The sequence below is a fragment of the Dipteris shenzhenensis genome, chromosome 8 (assembly GCF_047967505.1).
Source record: "Dipteris shenzhenensis isolate YYH24624 ecotype China chromosome 8, Dip_SZ_1.0, whole genome shotgun sequence".
Lineage (NCBI taxonomy): Eukaryota > Viridiplantae > Streptophyta > Polypodiopsida > Gleicheniales > Dipteridaceae > Dipteris > Dipteris shenzhenensis.
In genome coordinates this window covers 56,795,360-56,819,739 of record NC_141603.1, presented here as the reverse complement: position 1 = coordinate 56,819,739, position 24,380 = coordinate 56,795,360, and the positions used below count along the sequence as shown (strand labels likewise).

Sequence of the window (24,380 nt, the reverse complement as noted above, 5' to 3'; positions counted from 1 at the left end):
ATTGAGGGGGGGTGCTAGGTATCAATGCTCCACTCTCGTGTAACTACGTGGGAACCAGCTAACTCTACTTGTAAGCCCCCCATATGAGGAGAAGGCATTTGCACAGCTCGGTTATCCGATAGGTCCTGGTTTGGACACCAGATGGGGGCCATGTGTGGCCTGATGGCTGGACAGAGTTGGCACACTACCAACTTGGCTACATGCAAGTGTAGGAAGGCATCCCATGACTGACCGCACTGAGGGTAGATTTAGCATTTCCCGGGGCAGCCCACTCTCGGGTTGCAGGGCCTGTTTGGAGCCTCAGATGATCCCGATGGCTCTGGGCCGAACGGCGATCGTGGGTCAGTTGCTCTATTTTGCGCATTGGTTCTATCGTGTGATCGGTGGCCTATTTCGGGACCAACCCCTAGTCGGCCGTTTTGGGCAGACTGGGTCGGTCACCCAATTGGGTCTAACTGACTACGACTGGTGGCTAAATAAGAGCAAGCCCGTGAAGCCCATTTTATCACTGGCTACAGCAACCCTAAATCCTTAGCATCCAGCCTCCGTCCTCTACTGTTTCCAGTATGCCATTGAAGCTCCTCACACAGGAGCGCACGGTTGGGAGGCAGCACCATCTATTGTATTAGTTTTACAATAATCAAATTTTTGATTCTCCATACTATCTGCTTTTCTCTCTTGCATACGAGATTCTATTATCTGTTGAGCATAGACATTGTATTATTTTCTTACAAGAACAAGCGTGCTGGGTACAATCTCCCCCTATAGGTGTGGTGCTCTCCTTCCACCTCCTATGTATTTATGTACTCTTGTATGCAGTGTCCGCAATCTGATGCGTGCTGCGATTTCTTATTCAAGGATGCAGGGTGCGTGTGCTTCCTGTGCTATGGATGATAAAACCTTGGCTCTGATACCACTGCGACGGGAAACGCTTGCGGAACCTATAAGTCCTTGAAAAACATAGCAACACTCTTCGAAAATATGCACAAGCTCTCAAAACTCACAAACAAAAGAGATAGAACAAGCGTGCTGGGTACAATCTCCCCCAAAAGCTTCCAAGCAAAAATCATACAAAAGCCTCTATGCTATCCTCCATGCACCCTTTTACAAAAAGCCCATCCACCTTCTAGAATAGCTGGCTTTTTCTAAAAATAAAGCTTTTTCTAACTTTAGTTTATACACTTAGCCAAGCCACTAATATTCCAAAATTCACATATGTACATAAGCTTTTGTAAACAAAAAAATTAGGCATAAGCCCTATTTATCCCCGCATCACTGGAGTTGTGCCTATGCGCCCAAAATATGGCGGATCATGCTTGCCAGATGCCATCGCCGAATCAATTACTCTTCCCCTAGATTCACACGATCAATAGTAATGAAATATTTCAAGCATAAGATAACCTTGGAATTAATCACCACAATCAATCAACCTTTCAGTATTATAGCAATGCGAAATCAATAAATCACAGATGAATGGTGCACACATGCGATACATAACATCTCATGGTGCACTTGATGCTACACATGAATAAAATCATACAGATGTGCACACATGCTATACATACCATCATCGCGTAAGTGGTGCACACAATGCTACACACTCATACAGCCCGCCGTATATCTAGCCATGTAGGAGCATGCATGCATTACTACGGAACAGCGAGCACACATGCATCAACTGCGCAACAAAAATGCTGGATCTCACTAAACTAAATACTGAAGGATTAAATTAATGGGATAATTCCAATTCTCGTAACAACTGACCTAGGACACGATGCATGCAAAATTAGCATGCACTCTGATGGTCAACAAGGCCAAAACTAAAGGAAACTACATTTATAAAAATGCTTCAAAATTTCAAGACTTTCTCTTTAAGAATTGTCGGACCTATGACTATGGACATGTAACATCCACCTCCTTCACTACAGTGATGAGATGGGCATACCTACAAGAATAAGAAAACCTAACAATAAATAAGAACGAGTAATTAACATGTATGCAAATTGATGCCTTGACTGCACACAAGCCACAAGAAAGAACAACTACATGCCCGCCTTTGATGCCGCCCCACATGTAGGTCAATGGGATGAATGGAAACAAGAGCAAAGGGTGAAGTGTAAGTGCAAGACCCAATGTGTTGCATGCCTATGAGAACACTCTTAGAATGGGGCTACAGACATAAGAAAACTTGAATGGCTCACTTTGGGGCTTCACCAAAGAAAATAGCCCTAGGTCAAGAATTGTGGGTAGTGTGTACAAGGCAAAATTGAGTGAAGGAGCATATGAAGAAACAAATATCATTTAGAATACATCAGTGGGTGCATGGGTTCTACCCATGCAGTTGCAATTTTCTCAACACCATTCAAAGCTCTAAATGCCACTACATAAGTAAACCTTCAATCTGACAATGCAGGACACGTAACACCATAAACTCCATAAAAAAATATTACAAACCCAAAAAATACCCAAATTTATTTTTCCTATCTCTCCCCCATATACCCCCTAAGCCCTACCCACTAATAGTAGGACAAAAAGACAAATATTAAACACATTGGAGGCATTGTAGGAGATGGGCATCTAGTCTTTTAGGGATGGGCTTGAACAGGTGGTCCACTAAAAGCATGAAGAGGTAAAAGGTAGAGGCTTAGGAATCACATGCACTTGAACCATCACTTGTTGTGCTTCCACTTGAATAATTCAACCTTGGCATGCAGACCAAGAAAGAGAAGTTGTTCAAAATTATGGGAGTTGAGATCTTCATAGTCGTCGAGCTCTACGGGAGTAGCCTAGTCCTTATCTTCCAAGAGGATTAGGAGATGTATGTGGGTGCCAAAGCAATATGAAATATTGGAGATTGAAAAACCTGAATGTGTCATTATCACTTCGGTAAGAGGCCACAAGGAGGCTGAAGAGTGTTGTTATTGTATAAGGCCAAACTATATGTAGAGGCTAGATTAGTTATCAAGGCAAGGCTTGAAGTCCTTTTAAGAATTATTACTTAATAGGAGTTTCAAAGTTCACTAAGCAAATAGTCCTCATGTCGAAGTACAAGCTAGAGGATCCTCACGACCGTCGAATCCTAGAAAGAACACACTATTCTTTTGTTTTACGTTCAAACTCATAGAAACTCATACAAATCTCTGAAAGAAGAGAAGGACTCAAATTCAATTCACAAGACACACGGATGTTCAAAGAACCATATCTCCCTCACCAAAACTCGGATTGACGAGATTCTATTTCAAAATGGAGGGGAGAAAAGCTCTACAATATGAGTTTTACAAACAATGAAGAGAATGCCTCAAGGGAAGGGCTTAAGATAGAGCACCACAAGCTTTGATACCATGTTGACTGATTGGGGCAAAGAGAGTGGAGTGCACAAGAGATGAATAACTATGCACTACATTGTATTCTACAAAAATGGAAATATATACATGTTCCGCCCTTGAGGTTAGGGTTTATCCTATTAAAGTTTAGCTTATGGACTTGTTATAGTTAAGGTATTGATAAGAAGAGAGAACAATTTTGTTATCCGTAAGCCATATAAGCACTCAACTAATCATCTAAAGTAAAAACATATGGTTGGTTAACACACCTTCAATAACCAATTGTATGATGTTGATAATAAATCTATGGCTAGACTTTGACAATCCATTGATGTCTAGATTTTAAAATGGCATTGATTGTAGGCCAAAATGCTAAGGCATGGAAGAGGGAAAGGCAAGGACTCCAAATGTTATGATCCCATAAATACCATACTTATTAGGATGAAATATGCTTGAAGAGATTACCAATACCAAAAGATAGTAATGACTTGGATTGGAATTGGAAGATGAAAAGGGAGATGATTTGGAGATAGTGCCATTGACAAGTATATATTATAGGATTCTTTTTTAAACTTGAAATTTATCTATAGTCTTACCTAATGAACAATCAAAAACCTTGAAGAGGGTCAAAGATGTGTGTTAAGTGAGAGGTTGCATTGAACTCCAAAGGTTCTGCATAGAAGCTTGAGGATTGAATGTGCTTAGTCAAGTCACATGGATGTTCCAAAACCGTAGCAAATGTATCGATCCATCAAATGCCACTATGGAGAGAACACAGAGAAAGAAACAAAGATGTAGTAATGTCTTTAGGAGGCCTCACGGGCCTATGACACAAAGTACACACCGAAAAAGAGTAGCTATTACATCTCTAGGAATCAGAGAGTCGAGGAGTGCACATCGCATCTAAGCTCGAAGTTTAGCACACAACTATGTTTCTAGTCTTACCATAAAGTGGCCTTCATTACATCAGTTTAAGACTAAGAGTCTTCGGGTTTGGATTTGAAATCCTTAATTAAAGCTTGCCCATCTCGATACACTGCTGATTTGCCTACTTTGTGTTCTTCCCTCATTTTGATGACTTTACAGTGAGCTCCTCAGATATCCAAATCTTTGTACCCCTCAGTTTATGTGTTTGTCTAAGAATCTTAACTCTTGTTGCCTGCCGTTTTGACTACTATTGCATATATCATCCTCGTCCCATTCAATTTGTGGTACTTTTGTCTTGATGCATGTAATATTGTCTTCTATGGATTTTTCATCATCAACATGAAGGCACTCCTTTTTCAAACCCCCAATGTATAAAATCGTTCTATTATGCACTCTGGATTCTTGTTCTTTTACTTACATATAGAGATCAGCTGTATCTACTTTTTTACTAACATCAACAATCATCTCTCCTTTGATAGAACTTACTTGATTAGTGATCATTTCCTTAACCGTGGAGACAAGGCGTGGTGCTGGTGGAGGTACGCTACATTTATGTCATGAATTCATGTCTTCCACTACTCTCCATGTCTTGTACCTTCCTTCCAAGAGCTGCAAGTTTGAACTTGAGCTCGCGTACTTCTTGTTGCAAATAATAAATCTACTCCCATGGGTCCTCCACTTTGGATACATCTTCACATAAGGGGAGGGCGATGGGAGGGATACAATGGTATCGAGCCGAAGCTCTTGACCTTGGGTTCTATGGTGGCCTACGTGGATTAGGTACCCCCTTGCTTGGACTAACCCCTGGGTTGGGCTGGGGGTTCATCCCAACTCATGGTTAGGGCTGAACCTTAGAACCTTAGCTAAGCTAAAGATAATGACGACGGCTCAAATCGGCTGGTGACTAGCGATGAATAAAGAGACACCCCCGATGCGACTAAACTCAGACGACGGCTAAACGAGCTGTGAAGGAGGGAGGGGATCGGCTGTGATGAGTTGTGGAAGGAGGGGGCGAGTTGAGATGGATGAGTTGTGGAGCGAGCTGAGAGGAACGAGCGGGCTGAATGAGCTATGAAGGGGGGGCGGGGGGGGGAGAGAGAGAGAGAGAGAGAGAGAGATTCTATTATTGGCCTTGAGAGAGAAAATATATTATCTATGGGACCCATGTGTTAGAACATTAATTAGGGACTGAGAGCGCCCATCATTTGCACCTATGCACTCAAGGTGGCTTTAGGCCAAAGAAAAGATCCTAGCACCCGAAACCTAAGAAAGAGGCCAAAAACACATGCCTCAAAGGCTAGACAAGATACAGAATTCCTTGAAATGCAAAAGACTAAAGACTTGGGGACCATTCTTGGTCCCTTTGCGATGTGGATTTGATAGCCTAGGTCTAGGGCCAGATGCAATTTGAAACCTAGATTCAAAACCCTGGAATTCAAGATCCAAACTATGGGAAATATATGGGAAATTCCACAATCCATAACCTAAATCTAGGACACTAGAATTGCTAAAATTTGTATCCTGAGATGAAGGATCTAGACATTGAAATTCAAAGCTTGAAAGCCAAAGACCTAAAATTGAAGCACCAATACATAGAATCAAAACTCAGGACAATTTGGAACCTAGGTTTGGGATACCAAAATTCGAACCTTGAGTTCAGAACATAATCTAAAACTTTGAGTTGTTAACATAATCTAAAAATTAGACCCAAGACACTAAAATCCAAATCCTGAAGTCACAAGCAATCTAACAAATTGAATCCAAGACAATGACCCTAAAACTTAGAATCAAAATTAACTCGAAACTTGGATACGAGACACCAAAATTCAAATCCTAGATGTAGGACGATTCAAAAACTTGGATAAGAGTACTGGAATCTAAAATCTTATTCATAGAGTTGAGAATAATTCAAAATCTAGATACAAGCCACCGAAATATGGAACACCTAGGTCCAAGGCATTGGATCTGAATCATGGTAAGTTGGGGCATTGGAAGAGTAAATCGAGAACAAAGGATTTGGAGCTAGAACATGGGACTTGTCACTCGGACCCAAACCCAAATCAAGACCCAAAGCCAAACCCAGACTTAGATCGAGACCCAAAGCATGTAAGCCTACCTATCCATAGTCTCCTATGCTGCTCACTCCTCATTTTGAACTTACACTGAGCATGTGGTCTCAATGTGTGAATATTTATGCAAAAAGGACAGTGGTTGTATTCCTAAGTGTCCCTAATACCTATAGATTGATGGATCGTGTACAAATTGTGGAAACTTTTGCTTGATGTGTGCACAAGGTGGCAGATTGCATAGGACCGCGATTGTATTCTGGAGTGTCCTTAATACCTATAAGATTGCTCAATGTCGCCACCCCATATTGTAAACGGTGTACAGTTTTGCTCCAATTGGCTGGTCGCCCAAAGATCCCACCTCCTGGTGAGATCTAGTGTGCATGAGTGATGGCATGCCCTATCCATGCTCCGATTGGCTAGTCACCCCAAGATCCACCTCCACTCCCAAATCGTGAGATCTAGTGTGCATGACTGATGACATGCACAATCCATGCGGATAATTGTTATCCATAACTATGGTTTTTAAACTCTTTGTATAGATCCCCCATTATCCAAGGTTGATATAGTATTCAAAGTTTCAAGGCAAACAGTTGTCACCTTTACTCAGAGGGTGCCTCCACCAAATAAAGGGAACAAATGAAAGTTCGACCATGAGAGAAAAGGAAGTGAGGCACAAGCTCAAAGAATTAGTAAAAGGCGGGAAAGTTGTGTTGTCTCCACAAGTAAGCTCATAGAACCACTCAATTGGACGAGGCTTTGAAAATAACTAAGACCAAGAGGGACCTAGATAATTACAAAGCCAAGAGAAGCCACACATATACCCACCGATGATCCAAGTCCCCAGTACAAAAATATATGATCATTAAGGATAGCCCTTTCAACTCTTTAAAGGACCATTTTTCCACCACACCATAATAAGAAAGAAGTCGAACTAGGGGAAATAACCAAGGAAACATAAGACTAAACTAGCTAACCCATGAGATATCACTAAGAGCTAGCAACTTTAGAATTTTATAAAAAAGGGATACAAACTAAAAGGCATCAACATGAAGATTTTTGCCAAATTCACGACGACAACACAGTACAAACCAAATAACCCGAACCAAAATCACTCAAAGAAACTCACTCATGAAATAAGACTCTTACTCATCTTTACTCAAACCATAGAGGTAGCTTTATAAAAAGTAAAAAACTAAAAAGATTACACTTCAACTAAAAATATAAGACAATCTTTTATGGAAATGAAATAATGAGTTTTTTTGCAGAGCATTCAAACAAGTCTGCCTTGAGGTAGGACATTAATGTACCGAATAATGTTGGAGAACTTAAGAAACGTTCATAAGGAAGAAAAATGTAAAGGATGATATTCATTTAACTACATAAAGAAAAAACTACATTCGATAAACTTCATAGGGTGAATCCAAGTCTTCAAGGAATGAAATGATTGAGTTTTTCATTTCACTTTTTTCACACAAAAAAATGGTAGTGTTCATACAAGTTTGACTTGATGTAGGACATTAATGTGTCAAATAATGTTTGAGAACTTCAAAAACATTCTTCATATGAAAAGAAATTCTTTGAAGGATGATATTAATAAATAAGGTAAAGAAAAAACTTCAAACGGTGAACTTCATAGGGTGAAGTCCAAGTCTTCAGACCCTATGAAAATACTTAGCAAAGTCTTCTGTGTTGATACAACCTTACACTTTTTTCACACAAAAAAATGGTAGTGTTCATACAAGTTTGCCTTGATGTAGGACATTAATGTGTCAAATAATGTTTCAGAACTTCAAAAACGTTCTTCATATGAAAAGAAATTCTTTGAAGGATGATATTAATAAATGAGGTAATATGAAGTGAAGTCCAAGTCTTCAGACCCTATGAAAATACTTAGCAAAGTCTTCTGTGTTGATACAACCTTATACTATAAATCCCAAAGTCACTTTAAGGATCATGATGTGTCCCAGCTAAGTTATGCAAAAGTCTAGTTAACATATACTATTGGGAGGTGCAAAAGTTGGCATAAGAGGTCTGTATTAAAGACAGAAAACATTTATCGTATGCCTATACACAATTCATGATGGAAGACAAAAGGCTATCCAAGAAACATGTGTAGCTATTTGTGTGTGCTACTATATTATTGATATGTGTGCGAATATCACTTACCTACCTACCTAAATACATGCATACCTACAAGATGGTGGGATAGAATACTTCACGAGGGAAAGATGTTGTAAGACTTTTAGCCTTCCAACTCCACCAACGCAAGGAGGTGATTTTAAACCCTGACACTAGGCAAGGGGAAGAAAAGCTTCCATTCAAGCGATTTAATTTATGCTCGAAGGTCCTTGAGGTCATATATTCCTCCCACACACTAACACAAAGGTGCAAGATGTCCAAAAGACTCTTAACGACCAATGCAAGAAGGTGGTTTTAAACCCTTGCCCAAGCCTTTAAGGCACCTACCACCTAAGCAAGGGGAAGAAAGGCCATTTAAGGCGTATTGCAATACAATGGGAACATTAGAATAGGCAACACATTAAGCAGTATACATGCGGCCTTTCTCTGCTACCAGGCCAAGCTGGTACGTGAATGTACACAGCAGCCATTGACACATGACAAAGCCTGCCACCCTCTGACTGAGGAAAAGGCTTTATTTGAACAGGCGGGCATTATAGCACTCAAACCAGTTTGAAGTGTAACGTTGAATGGGAACAATGGATTGAGGAGGTAATGGGATACCAACTTTAAAAACTTAACAAACACTACAAGGTTTCCCCTTCCATTCTCTTCACAAGATAAACTGGATTTAGCAGTACTAGCAATTGATTTGGCCTTCAAGCATTCAAGGACAGAAGGGGTTTGTAGGGCCAATGCTCAATACTCAGGCAACACAGTTAGTCTTTATTCACATTGCTGCCTACAAGCCAGAATAATTTAAATGCATTGTGCCAAACTTCTAGGATATGAACCTTTTTAACATGAAAATTTTATAAGTTCGCGAACAACCACCAAGTCGCATCATATACCTCCTTACTTGCAGCTTGCTTCCAGATGACACAGAGCCAACTTGATGTGCTATCTAAAGATGCCAGAATATATGTCAGAAATTAAATTATTTACAGTCTGTACAAGATGTATGAATCATCATGCATACGATTTTCAATTTTCATAGTTTATGCCTCTTCAGCTGAGTAAAGCCAAGAATAACGCATCTTTAGATTCCCATCTTCTGCAATGTTGCCAGTCTCAAGACAGTATTTCCAAAGAGCAGTCCAATTCAAGCTCCATAACCCTCAATGATAATTTACTAGCACGTAACGCATTCCACTTTCTCAATGTTTACAGAAAGTTGCAAGAGGGAAAAACAGTTCTTCTAAAGCATCAAACACAGCCCCTCATGGAATAGCTCACTTACAGGGGCAATGGCTGTTGTAAAAGACCCTAGACTATGGATGTTGCGTTCCAAATATCATGATAGAGGTTAAATTCTTCGATGTATTTAAAATTCAAACTCTCCATTGGCCTGTCACAGCACAGTAACACTACCTCAGCATCATGAAAGAAAACCACGAGTTCCATGGACCCAATAAAAGCAAAAGTAGCACACCTTTGAAAACAGATAATCCCGGTTATGTAGATGCATGACTCCATCCTTCAATATGCACTTCCATTTGTTTTTTGATCTTGTTACCTGCACAACTCATAATGAATTGGCAATCCAAATTACCAAAAATGCAGCACTCTCATTAACTTCATAGTTTTTGAACTGTGCAACAACTAAGTGCTCAGTTTCAAAAAGAGTTGACCTTCTCGAACTGTGCAACAACTAAGTGCTCAGTTTTTGATGCTTCATCTCCTTCGTCAATATCATCAAGATCATCAAGATCATCATCCTCATTCAACGGTGGCTCTGAGCCATCTGATTCTGCTCCCTCTGCTTTTGGCGTTTTCCCATCCCCATCATTTGCAGCTTGTGCTTCTATCACAAAGAAAATGAGACGACAACCATGAGAAACAACCATTAAAATTTCAATCTTGGTGCAAGACCTAATATGCCAGACACATGTTGGACCAAGGATGATACCTTCTTCAACAGGATCATTGTAATCTTCTTCTGCTACATCCTGCATATAGATTTAAGAGCAAGAAGTTTATACCTTTGTAAGACTAGAATATGTCCAATCACATAAATTTAGATTGAAGAGCAAGAAGTTGATTGAAACAGAATCCATCTCATTAAACTTAATATAATACCTCTAAAGCATCTCAAAACAAACTGTCAACACCACCAGACCTTGTGTAAGGCCACAGATTTTATCTAATAACCAACCAGCAATTAGGGGAGAAAGAAAGAAGTAAATTAAAATCCCTTAGCAATGATTTGCATTCAATATGCAAGCACCCAAGGAATGGCGTGGTCTAAGACCTTGAAAACCACTCGAAAGCATGCTAGGTTCACGTTGTCAAACCATTGCCCACATCAGGCCACAAAAGCATTGCTCCAGGACACAGAGGAGTGGATGAGGAGGAGGTGCATGGATCAGCAGCAAGGGGCGACATGGTATGACCAACCGAGGGATGCAAAGTCCACGCAGGACACATAGAGCGACTGGGGCACGCACGATCGTGGTTCGACACATCTCTGCACTCCTTACAAGAGATCGCCCCAGACGAGGTGTCACCCTTGATATTCCTCTTCAGATACAAAGGTTGAGGAGGTCAGAGCAGGAAATAGCCCGACAGACGCAGATCCGGGATATCTTCGCAGCCCACCAGCGAGGTACCACAGTGCCGGGTTTCAGCTACAGAGTTTTGTCTCTGAGACTTTTGTTTAGCACTCAGCAAGGGCCTTAGCATGCTTCAGCCCTTTGTGGCTTGTATGAGTTTTCATGTTCATTTGCTGTACTCTGTCCCATAGGCCCGTGAGGCCTTCCGAGGACGTTTATACACATCTCTCTCTCTCTCTCTCTGTGCACCTCCCTTGCTGCAGGATCCAGTCTCAGAGCAGCAAGACCTTCTTTAGTAAAGGCCGAGCCCTAGAGATAGTTCATTTTGCCACAACTGCCAGACACAAAAACCATGAGCCAATGGCAATCAGTGACACGATGTAGGCCATTAAGTTGATGGTTCCAGAGCAACATCTCCATTGCGTCTTTCCAAACAAAAGATTTCTGCTTCAAATCCTTGTGTTCCTAATCGCACACCTTGTATAGAACAGGCAGAGACCTTTTCTATTCTGACAGCAGCCAGAACTACGTTTCTAGACGTGGAGCCAGCAGCTGACTTTGCTTTACACCCATAATATGGTTCAGCCCGGCTGCTTTATTCCTCTTTTCCTTGTAGGAAATATGAACTCCAGACTATAGATCCAAAGGACAGGGGTGCAGAAAAAAGAAAGGGTGCCTTGGCCCTTGGCCCCAAATTTATGGTGGTCAGATATTTGTCTCCCATTTGAGAGTTACATTCCAAAGAATAACCACAGACATTGACAAGACTACGACATTCCTTCTCAAACAGGCTTTGTTTTCTTGCATTGACATTGTTTAGTTTGAAAATCCTATTGTAAGACAGTTAATAGTTTGAATAAAGAGGTTATGTGCTATTGTCATTCAAGTTAGCATGGCAACTTTAAGTCAGCTCTATCACTCATTAAATGAATTCTCAAAAAAGTGGACAGTAACCTCAGAATTGGAAAAAGTTCAAAAATTTAAGAGCATGGGAAAAGTTGATTATGGGCAAGATGCCCCTTGTTCACTAATTTCTATGAAGTGGCAAGGACCATGTGTCTCACTTCAGTCTCCGAGCAAAAAGGTTCACCTCAAGGGACATGTAAGCAACTGCCTCAATATTCTGCAAATACTGCCTCTCCCAAGTTCAAGAGATTCAGGTATGAATAGCCCTTGCCTTTCCCTCAGCTATGCCGCATAAAAATGTCCACCGACATGATCTAGCGCATATGGGAGCAAGACAAATGATAAGTTACTGTAGATCATAGCCATAGGCATCATCTCTTCAGAGCATCAATGACCAGAGGAACAGCATGATTAGGATGCCAATCTGAAGTAGATATAATGAGCGTATAAAAGAACAACTGTGCTTCAACTATAACCATACCTGCTGCAAGTCAAGGAGCGTCTGCTTTAAATTTTCCTTCTTTTCATTATGAAATTGTGTTCAGACAATTAAAGCTTTACAAATGTATAAAACTTAACCTAGATGCACTTTCTGAGTCCCTAAGTGTGCCTGTCATACAAAATTACAAAAATATAACTTTGTAAGGCTCGTACAAATTCAGGAATCAGATTTTTTCGTAAAGAGAAATTTTAGTAGTTGGGACTTCTGCACCCGCGTAAGGTATTTAGATATAGAATTACATTGTAAGCAAACTCATCAAGAGCTGGAACATCTGAAGTACTCTGACCTGGCACAGTATGGGAATTTATGATTCATATTTATGATCATCATTGCATTCAAGCTGAAGCAAAGCATGGTTGGTGTAGACAATAAATGTCGACTGGTTAGTTGCTTCATTATAGGAACACAAACGTTATTCATGTATACTTAAAGAGTACAAATACTTTACTATGACATCATTTTGTATCATTCTAAACCCTGCACTCTCAATATGGCCTGCCTCCCACCCACGGACCCCCCCATCCACAGCCACTAGTTGTCGCACTATGCGCGTCCCGCACATGCTCTTGGTGTACATGGCCGTGACCAGCCCATCATCACTCAACAACAGCAGCTCAAGCACCCAGCCCTCAGCCTCAGCCAGCAGCATCCCCCTCTCGGCAACATCTCTAGCCCCTCAATCCCCTCCTTAACCAGTGCTTCCGTGGGATCTCTCCCATTCTTTCATCCACAACCAGTCCTAGCAATGTACGGCCGCCTGCAGATCCAGACAAATCCACAAGATGTATTCGGCCCCTACAATGAGGGAAGCCTATGGTTGTAGTTCAGTGGTCCTTTATGTACGGCCAGCCATAGCCTCTACAGCCTGCAGATCCATGCTCTCTGGTGTGAATCCTCAAGATGTATTCAGCCCCTTACAATGAGGGAAGCCTACGGTTGTAATTCAGTACTCCATTGGTTATTGCCAAGGCCAACAACTAGCATAAACTCTCGGATTTCCACTGTGAAACAATTAAAAGTAGGATGTGATAAATCTTAAGCATGCCCATAGTATCTATCCCTCTCTCTTCATATAGCCTACATAAGAGCCACCGGTCAAAAGAGGTAGTCATCTCCAAGATATCTTGCACATCCGAGTGCCTGTTGACCCGTTACCCGTGGTCTAAAAAAGCAAACGTGTCATCATGTCTCCCTCTTGTGCCCATCTCATTCTGAAGGATTGATAGGGGTACTCCACATGCCGGACCTCCATCACTTGTAGGTCTAGCCCGGTGCTCTCGTATCAGTTTGCCATCCACTGAGAGGCCAGCTCGCGCTCCCTAAGCCGCTCAGAGACTCACGAGGAAACTATGGATTTGAATGACATTGATTATGGGGATGACGGAATTCCATATTCAGAATTCACAAAATTAGAAAAAAGAACCCAAAACATAGAAAATATGGCTAGAGTCTATTAATCATTCATTAAAGACTCTAATTGCCTCTCGCCTAAAAGAAACCTCAAATATTCTTAAGGACTTAAAACCACCAATATTCAATGGGGAAGAAAAAGAAAGAAAAAAGAATGCCATAAATATGTTCTTACAAAAGTGGCAAGACTTTCACTGACTTGGGAATACCCCTCCTGAAAATCAAGTCGTGGAAGCAAGCCTTTTCCTTGGAAACAAAGCATATAAATGGTGGATGAGCCTCAAGGAAACTAATAGAATTCCAAAGTATTGGGCTGGGTTTGAGCAAGCTTTCTTAAAAGAATTCTTACCCGAGAATGAGCTAGAAAGAGCATGGGAAGCATGAGATAACTGTAATTTGGGCAAAAATACTTTAGTCCAGTATATGGCAAATTATAGGGAGGCAATCCTTAAGTTGAAGGGAATCAATGAATTCCAAAAGATAAGAGGTTTCCTAAGGGGTCTAAAAGACCCCTATGAGGTCGACATGAAAGACCTTTGAGGAAGCCATCAAGTATGCCTAGATATATGACGATACTACAGGAAATTCCAAAGTCAAAACTTCAGAACAAACTAGTTTTATTCCTAGGTTCAATAAATTTCCCACTCAAAAAAGGAAGGGGCAATTTAAGGAGGAGGTTTCTCAAGCACCGCCCAAGAAACCTCAAACACAAAGATATCCTCTTCTCATAAAAGAGGATAATCTTTGCTTTAAATGTTTAGGCGAAGATCATACTGCTTGGAACTGCCCTAGAAAAGCCCCAAATAAAACTCCACAAAAACAAGTCCATACGGTGCAAGTAGTACCACTTAAAGATACCGAAAAGTACACTGAGACAGAAGTTTATCATGAGGATAACACCCACATGTGCTACCTATCATCGGCAATGTGGCAGCCCACTATTAGTTCTCATGATTTAATGAGGATGCATCGAAAAATTAAGGGGCAAAAAGTAAGAATTATGGTCGATGATAGTGCCATACACAATTTCTTTAACTATTCATTAGTTAAGAAATTGAAGTTGCCTGAGAGTCCAAGTGCACGTAAATATGTGGTCTCTCAGGCAAAGGGCAGCAATAACAAGGTTTAGGACACCAAAATTAATGGTGTAGTCTGTAGAGGTGGATATTCAAGGCTCTCAGAATGCCTTGGATTTCCAAATTATGCATCTCGACAGAAGAGATGTTATTATTAGTCGAGAGTGGGTGTATAGTCTTGGGCTTAGCTTGTAGCAACGGAATTATTTAAATAACTCCATCATTTTTGAAAAAGATGGTAGAGTCTTCCACATATGATGTAATCAACTCTCTCCTTATTTGTTCGATGGATTCTACAACAACATGAATGCGAGGTATATCCTTTGTTGGTTATTTTATTTATGTTACGTCTGAAAAGAGTAAATTCTATTTTATGTTGTTAACAAGTATAAATCTTCTTTCAATGATTTAATGGTTCAATTAAAGATGTTTTCCCATCTAATTTGCATGATGATTTACCCCCCGAGAGAGTTGTAGATCATAAGATAGACATAATCCTGGATCTACAGTCTACCCCAGTTTGTAAATCACCATATAGACTTAGTCAAACAAAGAACGTGTGGTCGAAAGGCAATTAACTGAATATTGGTTCCTTATGGGACACATGGCACCAAGAGATGAGTCCATTTGGCAAGCATTGGGATAGGGGGAGACTTCTAGAGAGAGAGAACACCAAAGTAGACAGAGGGAGAAAGAGAATAATGGACTCTCTCTCATCAAGTAAGGGGATTCTCTTTAGAGAGCTCGTGGCTGGGTGGAACTGAAAAATAGAGCCCTCCTCTTTTTGAGTAGATGTCACACTAAGGGAGCCCAAACCAAGGTTAAAACCCACAAACACAATACTCAACCACTAACTGTGGTTAGTGGAAGAGGGGAAAAAGTGCCTCTACCCTATCCAGCAGCCCCTCCAATGATAATGTTCTCATGTACAAGGTGTGATCTCATGGACCAAATGGAAGTAAGCCCAAAGCTTTGCGGAAAGCTTTAAACAATTATGTGGATATAGCCTTTGTGAAGAGACGTACAACATTCTAATGTGTTGTGTAGGACAATAGATCAAACTAATCTCTCTTGCATGCAATCTCTCTTTGACATAGTGAATGTGTATCTCAATGTGTTCTAGGCAAGCATCGGGAAGTCAAGATGTGTCAATGAAGTACTGTTTGTGAGGTGTTGAAATTCATAACCTTAGCCATGCAAGGTTGATTGTCAAGTCTCTCAATGCAAAACACCTATAGGACCTTTAGATGTCTCTGTAGGCCTACTGCCGAAGAGGATATGAGGACTATGTCATCTGCGTATAGCAATATCTGTATCATCAAATCAGCAAGCCCCTCACCTCCTAAGCGATCAATGAAGGTCGTGATCTCATCAATGTAGAACCCAAAAAGTGTCAGTGAGAGGGAGCATCCAAGCTTCACTTCGATCATGCTGTCAATCCAATCTGGCAGACCTCCTGAGGCATGTACTCTCCCTCTAACTGCCATATATGCTCATCACCCCAAATCATGACTCCTGGGAGTCTCCTAATCATGCGGAATCATGGGACACTGTCAAAGGCCTTCCGAAAGTTTACAAAGCAAGCAGACTTTCTCAGATCTCGATCTCACTTCCTAGATGACAACCCGTAGAGTAAAGATGTAATCAAGAGTAGAATGTTACCTCTGGAACCCAACCTATCCCAAAGCCCACTGTCCTTATGCCTCTATGTAGAACCCGACCACAAAGAAACACAAAGAGAGAGAGAGAGAGAGAGAGTAATTATTTGTCTGTCGTGCAATGTCTATGTCTCTGTGTGTGTCCACTTGACTTATATGCATGTGTGTCTGAGAGAGACGGTTCAAAGATATGTGAGAAATGATATGATATGATGTGATTGCTTTAAAGTCTTTTTAAGACCCTTCGGGACAGAGAAAGAGTCTCTATATAATTAATTATACTTCTTCCACCCTAGTGATAGAGGCAGTAGGGTACACAACGCAGTTAGCACATTGCTGCAAACTCACCCTCCAGTAGACATGAGGACTACAAATATCTCTTCTTTACTCTCAACTTAAGGAAACAGACTGTTGGAGTGACGATGGCTTTGGCCAGATGACAAGCTACCTCCCAAAGACCATGGAGGAGGAGAGAAGGCTCTAGACAAACCAATCAGACTAAGCACTAGCAACACTCTATTATTGATTTCCTTCCTTGATGACACCAACCCTCACCAAATCCAGAGCCACTATTGGCCGAGATCATCCCTTCTATCGTTCGCCAATCGGCAAAGGTGGTCCCCTAGCAAAATACATAGGCTCCATCATTTAGATGTTCAAATGACAGATTGGCCCAAAGATGAGAGTTTGGTTTGTTTTTTGGTTCACACACAAACAATTATATGTGTGAGATCTATAGCTATAGCTTAGTTTAGCATAGCACTCAGCAAGGGCCCTATCGTGCCCTTTGCTTCAGCCCTTTGAGGCTTGTATGAGTTTCCATCCTATTTGGTGTATTTTGTCCCACACGCCCACGAGGCCTCCCCACGAACGTTAATATATCTTTCTTTTCTTTCTTTCTCCCGCAAGACAGCTCGGTGTATTTCACTTTATTGACATTCTCGTCTCAAACATCAGCCTTGGGAGTGGATGCTCGCTTTCCTAACCTTACTCCTTAACTTCCTTGCATCTAGTTTTTCCTCAGGAGGTAGAGTATGCGCCCCAAGAGGTCTATCGGATTGGGTTGAGAGAATGATTGCAATGAAGCAAGGATGCCCCCTCTCACCAACACTTTTTGGACTCTATATCAATGGGATATACCTTTGTAAGACTAGAATAAGTCCAATCATACAAAATTAGAATTTTTTGTTGTTCTAAAGATCAAAAATCTACAAAGCAAATAAAAGAGAAAATGAAAGAGAAGAAAAAAGAGGTAAACAAAAACTTTTATGAAAAGCAAAAGGAAGACATACTTAGCAAGCAAAGCAACACTTATGTCGTCATCAGTGCCCAAGCATAAGCAGCTATACTGGGTTTCTAAAGACCCGCGGAGTCTCTTGGGCAAACCCAGTGCTTGCTAAAATACGTCAAATAAACAAAAGAGAATGAAAACAAGAAATAAAGAAGAAACGAAGCAGGTGACTTAAGCAAAAATAAACAAGCAAGTCAAGAAACAAAAACTTCCAAAAAACTAGAATCTCTCTCTCTCTCTCTCTCTCTCTCTCTCTTATTTAAAACATAAAAAGTTAAAAGGCACTTTACACTTATGTCTCATTTCTGCAAAGAGGCAAAAATACATTTCTAACTTAGAAAGCACAAGTATACTCAAACAAACTCTCTTTTGAAACTAAAAGAAAAACGGGCTATTCAGCTCCCCGCTTTTTGTTTTCAGCTTAAGTTCAATCATTCTAAACAAACCTAAGGCCGAAACACCATAGATAAAAGACTTCATATCTAAGAATGTGCGAACTTTTTTCATTATTTTCCTTGGATTATACCTCTTGTGTAATAGTAAAGTGATCAAATTACTACAATGAGTGATAAAAGACTCCTTAGTTGTACAAAGGCGGGAAAATCTATGGAATTGGGAAGAAATGACTCCATATTTTGCCAAATCAGAAATGTTTGAGTCAATGTGAGCCATTTTTATAATGTGTAAACCACTATATTCAGGTTGTTCACGTTTATCGTATATATCAACCTCTAATCCTATGGTAGATTGAGAAAGTCTAAGATCTAAGAAAACACAAGAATCCCCTTTTGAAGTGCAGTTCAGTTCACAAGAGTCACGAGGATAGATTCCTTCTCCAAAAGCTCTAGCGTCTTTGTACATAAAGTCTTGAAAGTTAGGAACATCTGGTACAAATAAATCATCTATAAAACGCCTAACTTGACTAAGCTTATGTAAAATGATAGGGCAGGTATTGATAGAAATAAGACGTTGCATAAATGGGATCACTACCTTCATTAATAGTTTAGGAGATGAGGGATCACTGCTTGCTAACCTAATGGTACAGATACTGCTACACACTAATGACATAGTCCTCATCCTCCTCGGCGGCAGGTTTCTAGAAGCACCTATAGAGGCCCAGGTGTTTTGCAGGGAGAGGGACTTAACAATCAACCTTGGCAAGACCAAGGTTATGATTTTCAACACCTCACGGGCAGTGCTTCATCAACATAGTTTCACCTACCAAGGTGAGCCCGTAGAGATTGTGCAGTCCTACACATACCTAGGAGCAATTTTCTCAGGCCCAGTCTTCAAGACAGTCCACGCAACCAAAGCACGACTCACACGTGGCAAGGCAGCTCTAGCTCGACTAGATCGACAGTGCATTCAAGCACATTTCCAGGACCCCCATACAAAGGGATGGCTCTTTGATACAATTGTGAGACCAACATCCATGTATGCAGCACCCTTCTAGGGGGGTGACCTCTCGACGATAGACTAGAAGAGATTTGAGAGATTGTAGGTGGTTATGGGTTCACGAATGATCAAAGGGCAGAGTTCGCCATTGATGCTACTTTCAGACAATAGAGTCATGCGACGACTTGCAGACAGCAGGGTCAGTACAGCTTGGTATGCATTTGTTTCCAAATGGTTTGATAGTCAAGGTGTCCATCTAGATTGACTCCTGTCCTTTGAGCAGATCCTGGATTCCCCGTCCTCTTTGATTCCATGAGATGAGATCAACCGTATCTGTTAGATCTATTATAACTTCACACGGCATGGACGGGGGGGCGGGGGGGGGGGGGGGACCCAAGAGTTCCCCACCAAGATCCAGTTATATCGTGACCATTTCAAAGGACGGACTGATCATCAAACCCTCATACCTAGAGGAGAGACGCATCTCACATGCACTGAGGATTGCCATTGGACAGATAAGAATCTCACCCCATTAGCTGGGGATAGAGGCAGGTGTAGCTGCCGGCATACCGAGAGCAGCTGATATGCAGGCTTTGCACACTGGCGGAGGCGTAGACCACTGCTGAAACTGGTAACCAAGACACTGAAGATAGAGAGCGTCATTTGATGCTCCATTGGATCGGTAAATGTACACGAGCATCTAACGACAATGCACTAACACTGCTGAAACTGGTAACCAAGACACTGAAGATAGAGTCTCATTGGTCCCACCAAGTTGGAACTCCACCTTTGAACCCACACAAGTCGAGAAAAAGAAGAGAGGATGGCATAAAAATCTTCTTGAAAAGAGATCTTGATGCAATCCAAGCTTATCTCACGAGGCATACTTGCATACATGCTGACATGAAGCATAAACATCAAGGAGACGACACATGATCGTATCGCAACTGGTTACTGCCCCCAAATAAGAGTCTGTCACTCCAAGGCGCCCTACATCATCTTACGCCCTCTCAGCGGCCTTGGCCTGCTCAAACTGTTGGGCTAGCTTCTTTTATCATCATGGATACTGGAAGACTAGCTGCATGGCAGCTTGCAGTTCATTGCTGCTGCTCCAAGGACGTATTCTGCAGGCGGAGCTGATAATAGAACCAAGGACTGCAAGTGGCTTCCAGATTCTACGGCCAAGACTCTAGGGCCAACCCAGGCTGCAGGAAGACCTACCTGCAGTCTGAGCCAAGAGCTCCCACTGGCGTAACAGAGCTGCCCTGCATTTGCCGTCTGTACTGCCTCTGCTGCTGCAACTGCTTCTGCAGCTAACCACATCACGATTTGGGGGCCCTGTAGCAGCCCTAGATGCTGGTGTCTGCCCCTGCCACCTCGTCTGCTGCTAATAATCCGCTGCTTGTGACGGCTTCAGGGCTAGCCCTGTGCCCTCTGCTTGGTGAACTGAAGCGCCCTAGAATCTGTGGATACTACTCCCCACTTGGCCTTACAGTGTGGGCCAAGTCGAGCACTTTGAGGTGATTAAGACTCGATCTAGCAGCAGCTGCTCAGTGATGTTATGACGATGCACTTATGAGACAAGCTCTTCCTTCAGGTCCTTGCCTAAGCAGCAACGAGCGTAGCGATGGATGAATATTAGCCTTGAAGCATGAACACATGTGAATGATGTACTTCACCGAATCATCAGATCTAGAATTATTTTTTAAGCCAAAACATTATGTTCCTGAGCCAGTGATTTAATTTTGCAAGACCAACCAAATCTAGGTGCAACAATATCCAACATTGACAAATCACAATTGCAGGAAGTTCAATCCATAGAGTCAAAAATGTAACGAAAAACCTAAAAGCAGCCTTATATAGCAAGATCTTTGGAGCTGCACTTTTAACGAAAGCATGTGATTGAAGCAACTCTCACATTAACACAGGTGGTAGCAGGCATATCATGATGTTTAAAATCTTGAAGCCACTCGACACAAAACTCATCTCTACTCCACTTAGAAAACAGCACCCACTTACATCATCATAGTTGTCGTCAATGCCATCAAGTTGTGGGATCATGGATGAGGTTGTTGCATGGTGAGAGTCCGCAATGGCAATGATAGTATCAGAAACAATTCTCTCTTTGTTCCTTGTACATGGATCCGTAGTCCTACCAAAGCCTCTCTCTGCCTCCCAGGCAGCTGCCCCCTTCAGCTGGTGTGATTTCTTTGCACCATCAATGCAAACATGAATCAGAACCAACAAGCATGCTCTGAGTTTCTGCACTGAGCAAAATTTCCTGCTACAAACATCCATTATCAAATGGGGGTGTTAAGTCACCTCAAAACTGCATGGAGCTTTCTCTAATGATATTGGTAAAATGTCAACATCTTCTGCACCATCTTGTTGAGGAATATAACTCCCCGATAAAAAGTTCGGGGCAAAGTCCTCTCTCTTTCGTTTACCTGTTGATAAAGTGAAAAAATCCTGCCAATAATGCCTTGAATGTTTAGAAGTCAAACACGAAGTGGACACGGGTCAAAATCAAGAAACATTCCTGCAAATCAACGCGTCTATAGAGGGGGTCGCAAGCACAAAGTCCCACTATAAGGCAGCATGCAGTTCAAGAGAATCAGCCACCATAAGAAACCCCATGGTATCATAGCAGGTGAAATGCTTATGGGAACAGACTCCTCTGTAAATTATAATAAGGTTAAAGAATAAGCATTCCAGCAAGTACCAAATTTGAGCAGTCATACCAAAGCAAGAATGCAGATCAAGGGAATGACACGAGAAACTACCGCGATCACCCAGGAGCGGCAAAAAGGGGGGAGGGAGGTGGCTTGGTGGAGGAATTCTTTGGAAAACAAGGGCACATGGCAGTTGAAGACAAGATAGGACCAACCCAAAAAAGTAAGTACCTTTATAACTGGGGGCATACCTTTGTAACTGGGGGCTGCCCCACCGCAACTTCATCGTCCTCTCTGTCTTCCTCATAGGCTATTAAAAAGAGGGAACAATTACAAATTTGGGATGCGTGTTTACACAAATATTTCAACAAACGGCAAAAAGCAAGTAGCTTCGTAATTGCAACTCACCTATATTCACGTCTACTCCAAGTGGCTTCTGGGTCATCCATGGAGCAGGCTGCTGCTGAGAAGGCAATAGACAGATCTTAATTATGAGACACAGCGAATCCAAAAAGGCAGATGTTAAGCCTTCACAATCTGAGAACCTTGTGAAGCTACGCAAACCTGAAATTAAAGCGTCTGGCTGACCTTAACTCCGGAAAACACAAAGTTCTAGGAGTACAAAGCGACTTTTTTACATGGCAGGACCTTGCTGGGGGAGCATAGAAGACCAGATACCATGTAAGGAGCGGGCCTTCCCAGCTTGACATCCCCAGCATTTCCAGCTTCAGAGGGCTCGCTTGGACCAGGCGGCAGGTAATTGTACATTACTGGCTCCTGGAGAGGAGTCTGTACGGGGGTCTGCAAGACATGCCAAGTTTCAGGAAGCCTGCGCGTGATATGCATGCTGCAAATATCACACTTCGCCATTCCAGAATTACGTATGAAGTCCAGACTTTTCTGCTCACTGAACACGACGTGATGCTTACAGGTGGAAAAAGCATCTCGGCCGTGGGAGTCTCGTATTCTTCGGTCGCCTCATACGGCACATTCAGATCATGCACAGGAGTAACGGGTGCATGTCCTGCCCTTGGAAATGAAGCTTCCGTAGTGGCCTGAATTGCTCCAGATTGCATCATCTTCAACTCCCACAGCTGCCCATGTGCACATCAATACCAATCTAAAACTCACGTCCACAATTTACCACTCCGGAAGTGCGAGTTTCAAAAAGAAGTCTTAGAACAGCGGGGCAGAATGCCACCAGAGGAGGGGGGGGGGGAGCAATTCCGAGAAAAATGGGCAGAGGGGGTGAAAGAAAAGCACACCGACTGGAGCTCGTTGAGGACGCTTTCATCGACGCCCTCGCCTTGGAAGTCAGCACGGACGTTATTGATGACATCCTCGACGACATGGAGGTAAACGCTGGTGAGATTGACGGCCATTTCCCGGTCCTTAGCTTGGGATCTGAGGAGAGCCAGGGTGAAGAGATGGGGGGAGGAAGGGAATGCAGGGTTGTGAAGGTCGACAGAAGGAAGCTATGGCGATGAGCAGATTTGAGAAGGCGATGAAAATGAAGAAGAAGAAGAAGAGACAGCAGACAGACAATGTGTGTCTTGTGCATTATAAATACGTTTGCCCTCTTTTCTTAACCATGCCCTTAACCCTAACCTCGCCCCCTTCCCCAACCCCACCCCCTACCCACGGTCACCCTTGTAGTACTCTTCTAGCTCTTGTTGTTTGTTTGTTCCCTTCAAAAGTTTTAACTTTTTGCCTTCTCTCTCTCTCTCTCTCCCATTCATTTGGAGCTCTCCATAAACATTCCGGACACTTCTCAAAGGTCCTATTGCCTCTCTCTCTCTCTCTCTCTCTCTCTCTCTCTCTCTCTCTCATTAATTTGCCTACCCCAATAAGCTCTCCATAAACATTCGGAACACTTCTCACAAAGCATTCACACTCTCCATTTTTATATACAGCAGCTTCTCATGTGCCATTTGATTTGGGTGGGCTCATTGCCTTACATCTCGCCCGTGTGTCTGTTGCCCCTTACTGCCTTCAAAGAGTAATGCACCCCTTTTCAACTGGTATATCCTTTGTTTCATGGGAATATTAGTAAATTTCATTTTAGGGCTTGAAAAGCATGTGAGGAGGAACAAGAGACCATGCCACCAACACGAGAGAAAGACCATAGTCATCTCAACCAAGCATCATGTAGGATAAAGAAGAAGAGGACAATAACTTTGTGCAAGCTTCATCTAAGGAGGGGAAGGCAAGGAGGAGGAAGACGGGTGGGTAGGGTGGGTGGGGGGTGTGAATGTGGATGTGGGTGTGGTTAGAAGAGGAGGGGGGAGGGACCTTTTGAGAGAGAGAGCAAACGAGAGAGAGAGAGAGAGAGAGAGAGTCGTGTAGCCAAGACAAATATTACATGAAAAACATTTCTACATTGATTTAAATGTGTGAATGGCAAAAAGTAAATGTCAAGCC

The 24,380-nt window shown here is 42.1% G+C and overlaps 1 protein-coding gene across 2 annotated transcripts; it reads right to left on the bottom strand.

The window, feature by feature from the left end:
* Positions 1-9,379: 9,379 nt before the first annotated feature.
* On the bottom strand, positions 9,380-23,500 carry LOC147899722 (transcription initiation factor IIA large subunit-like). Of its 2 annotated transcripts, none has more exons than XM_087378039.1 (11): positions 23,225-23,500; positions 22,889-23,053; positions 22,638-22,760; positions 22,368-22,419; positions 22,211-22,269; positions 21,610-21,756; positions 21,307-21,495; positions 10,407-10,446; positions 10,129-10,301; positions 9,930-10,013; positions 9,380-9,845 (listed from the first exon to the last, which is right to left on the bottom strand). In XM_087378039.1, exons 1-11 carry the CDS (start codon positions 23,339-23,341, stop codon positions 9,822-9,824), a joined length of 1,173 nt encoding a protein of 390 aa, XP_087234165.1. In that variant the 5' UTR covers positions 23,342-23,500; the 3' UTR covers positions 9,380-9,821. The 2 variants fall into 2 exon arrangements, with proteins under 2 accessions (XP_087234165.1, XP_087234164.1); XM_087378038.1 differs by having other exon boundaries at positions 9,387-9,845; positions 22,368-22,422.
* Positions 23,501-24,380: the final 880 nt, after the last annotated feature.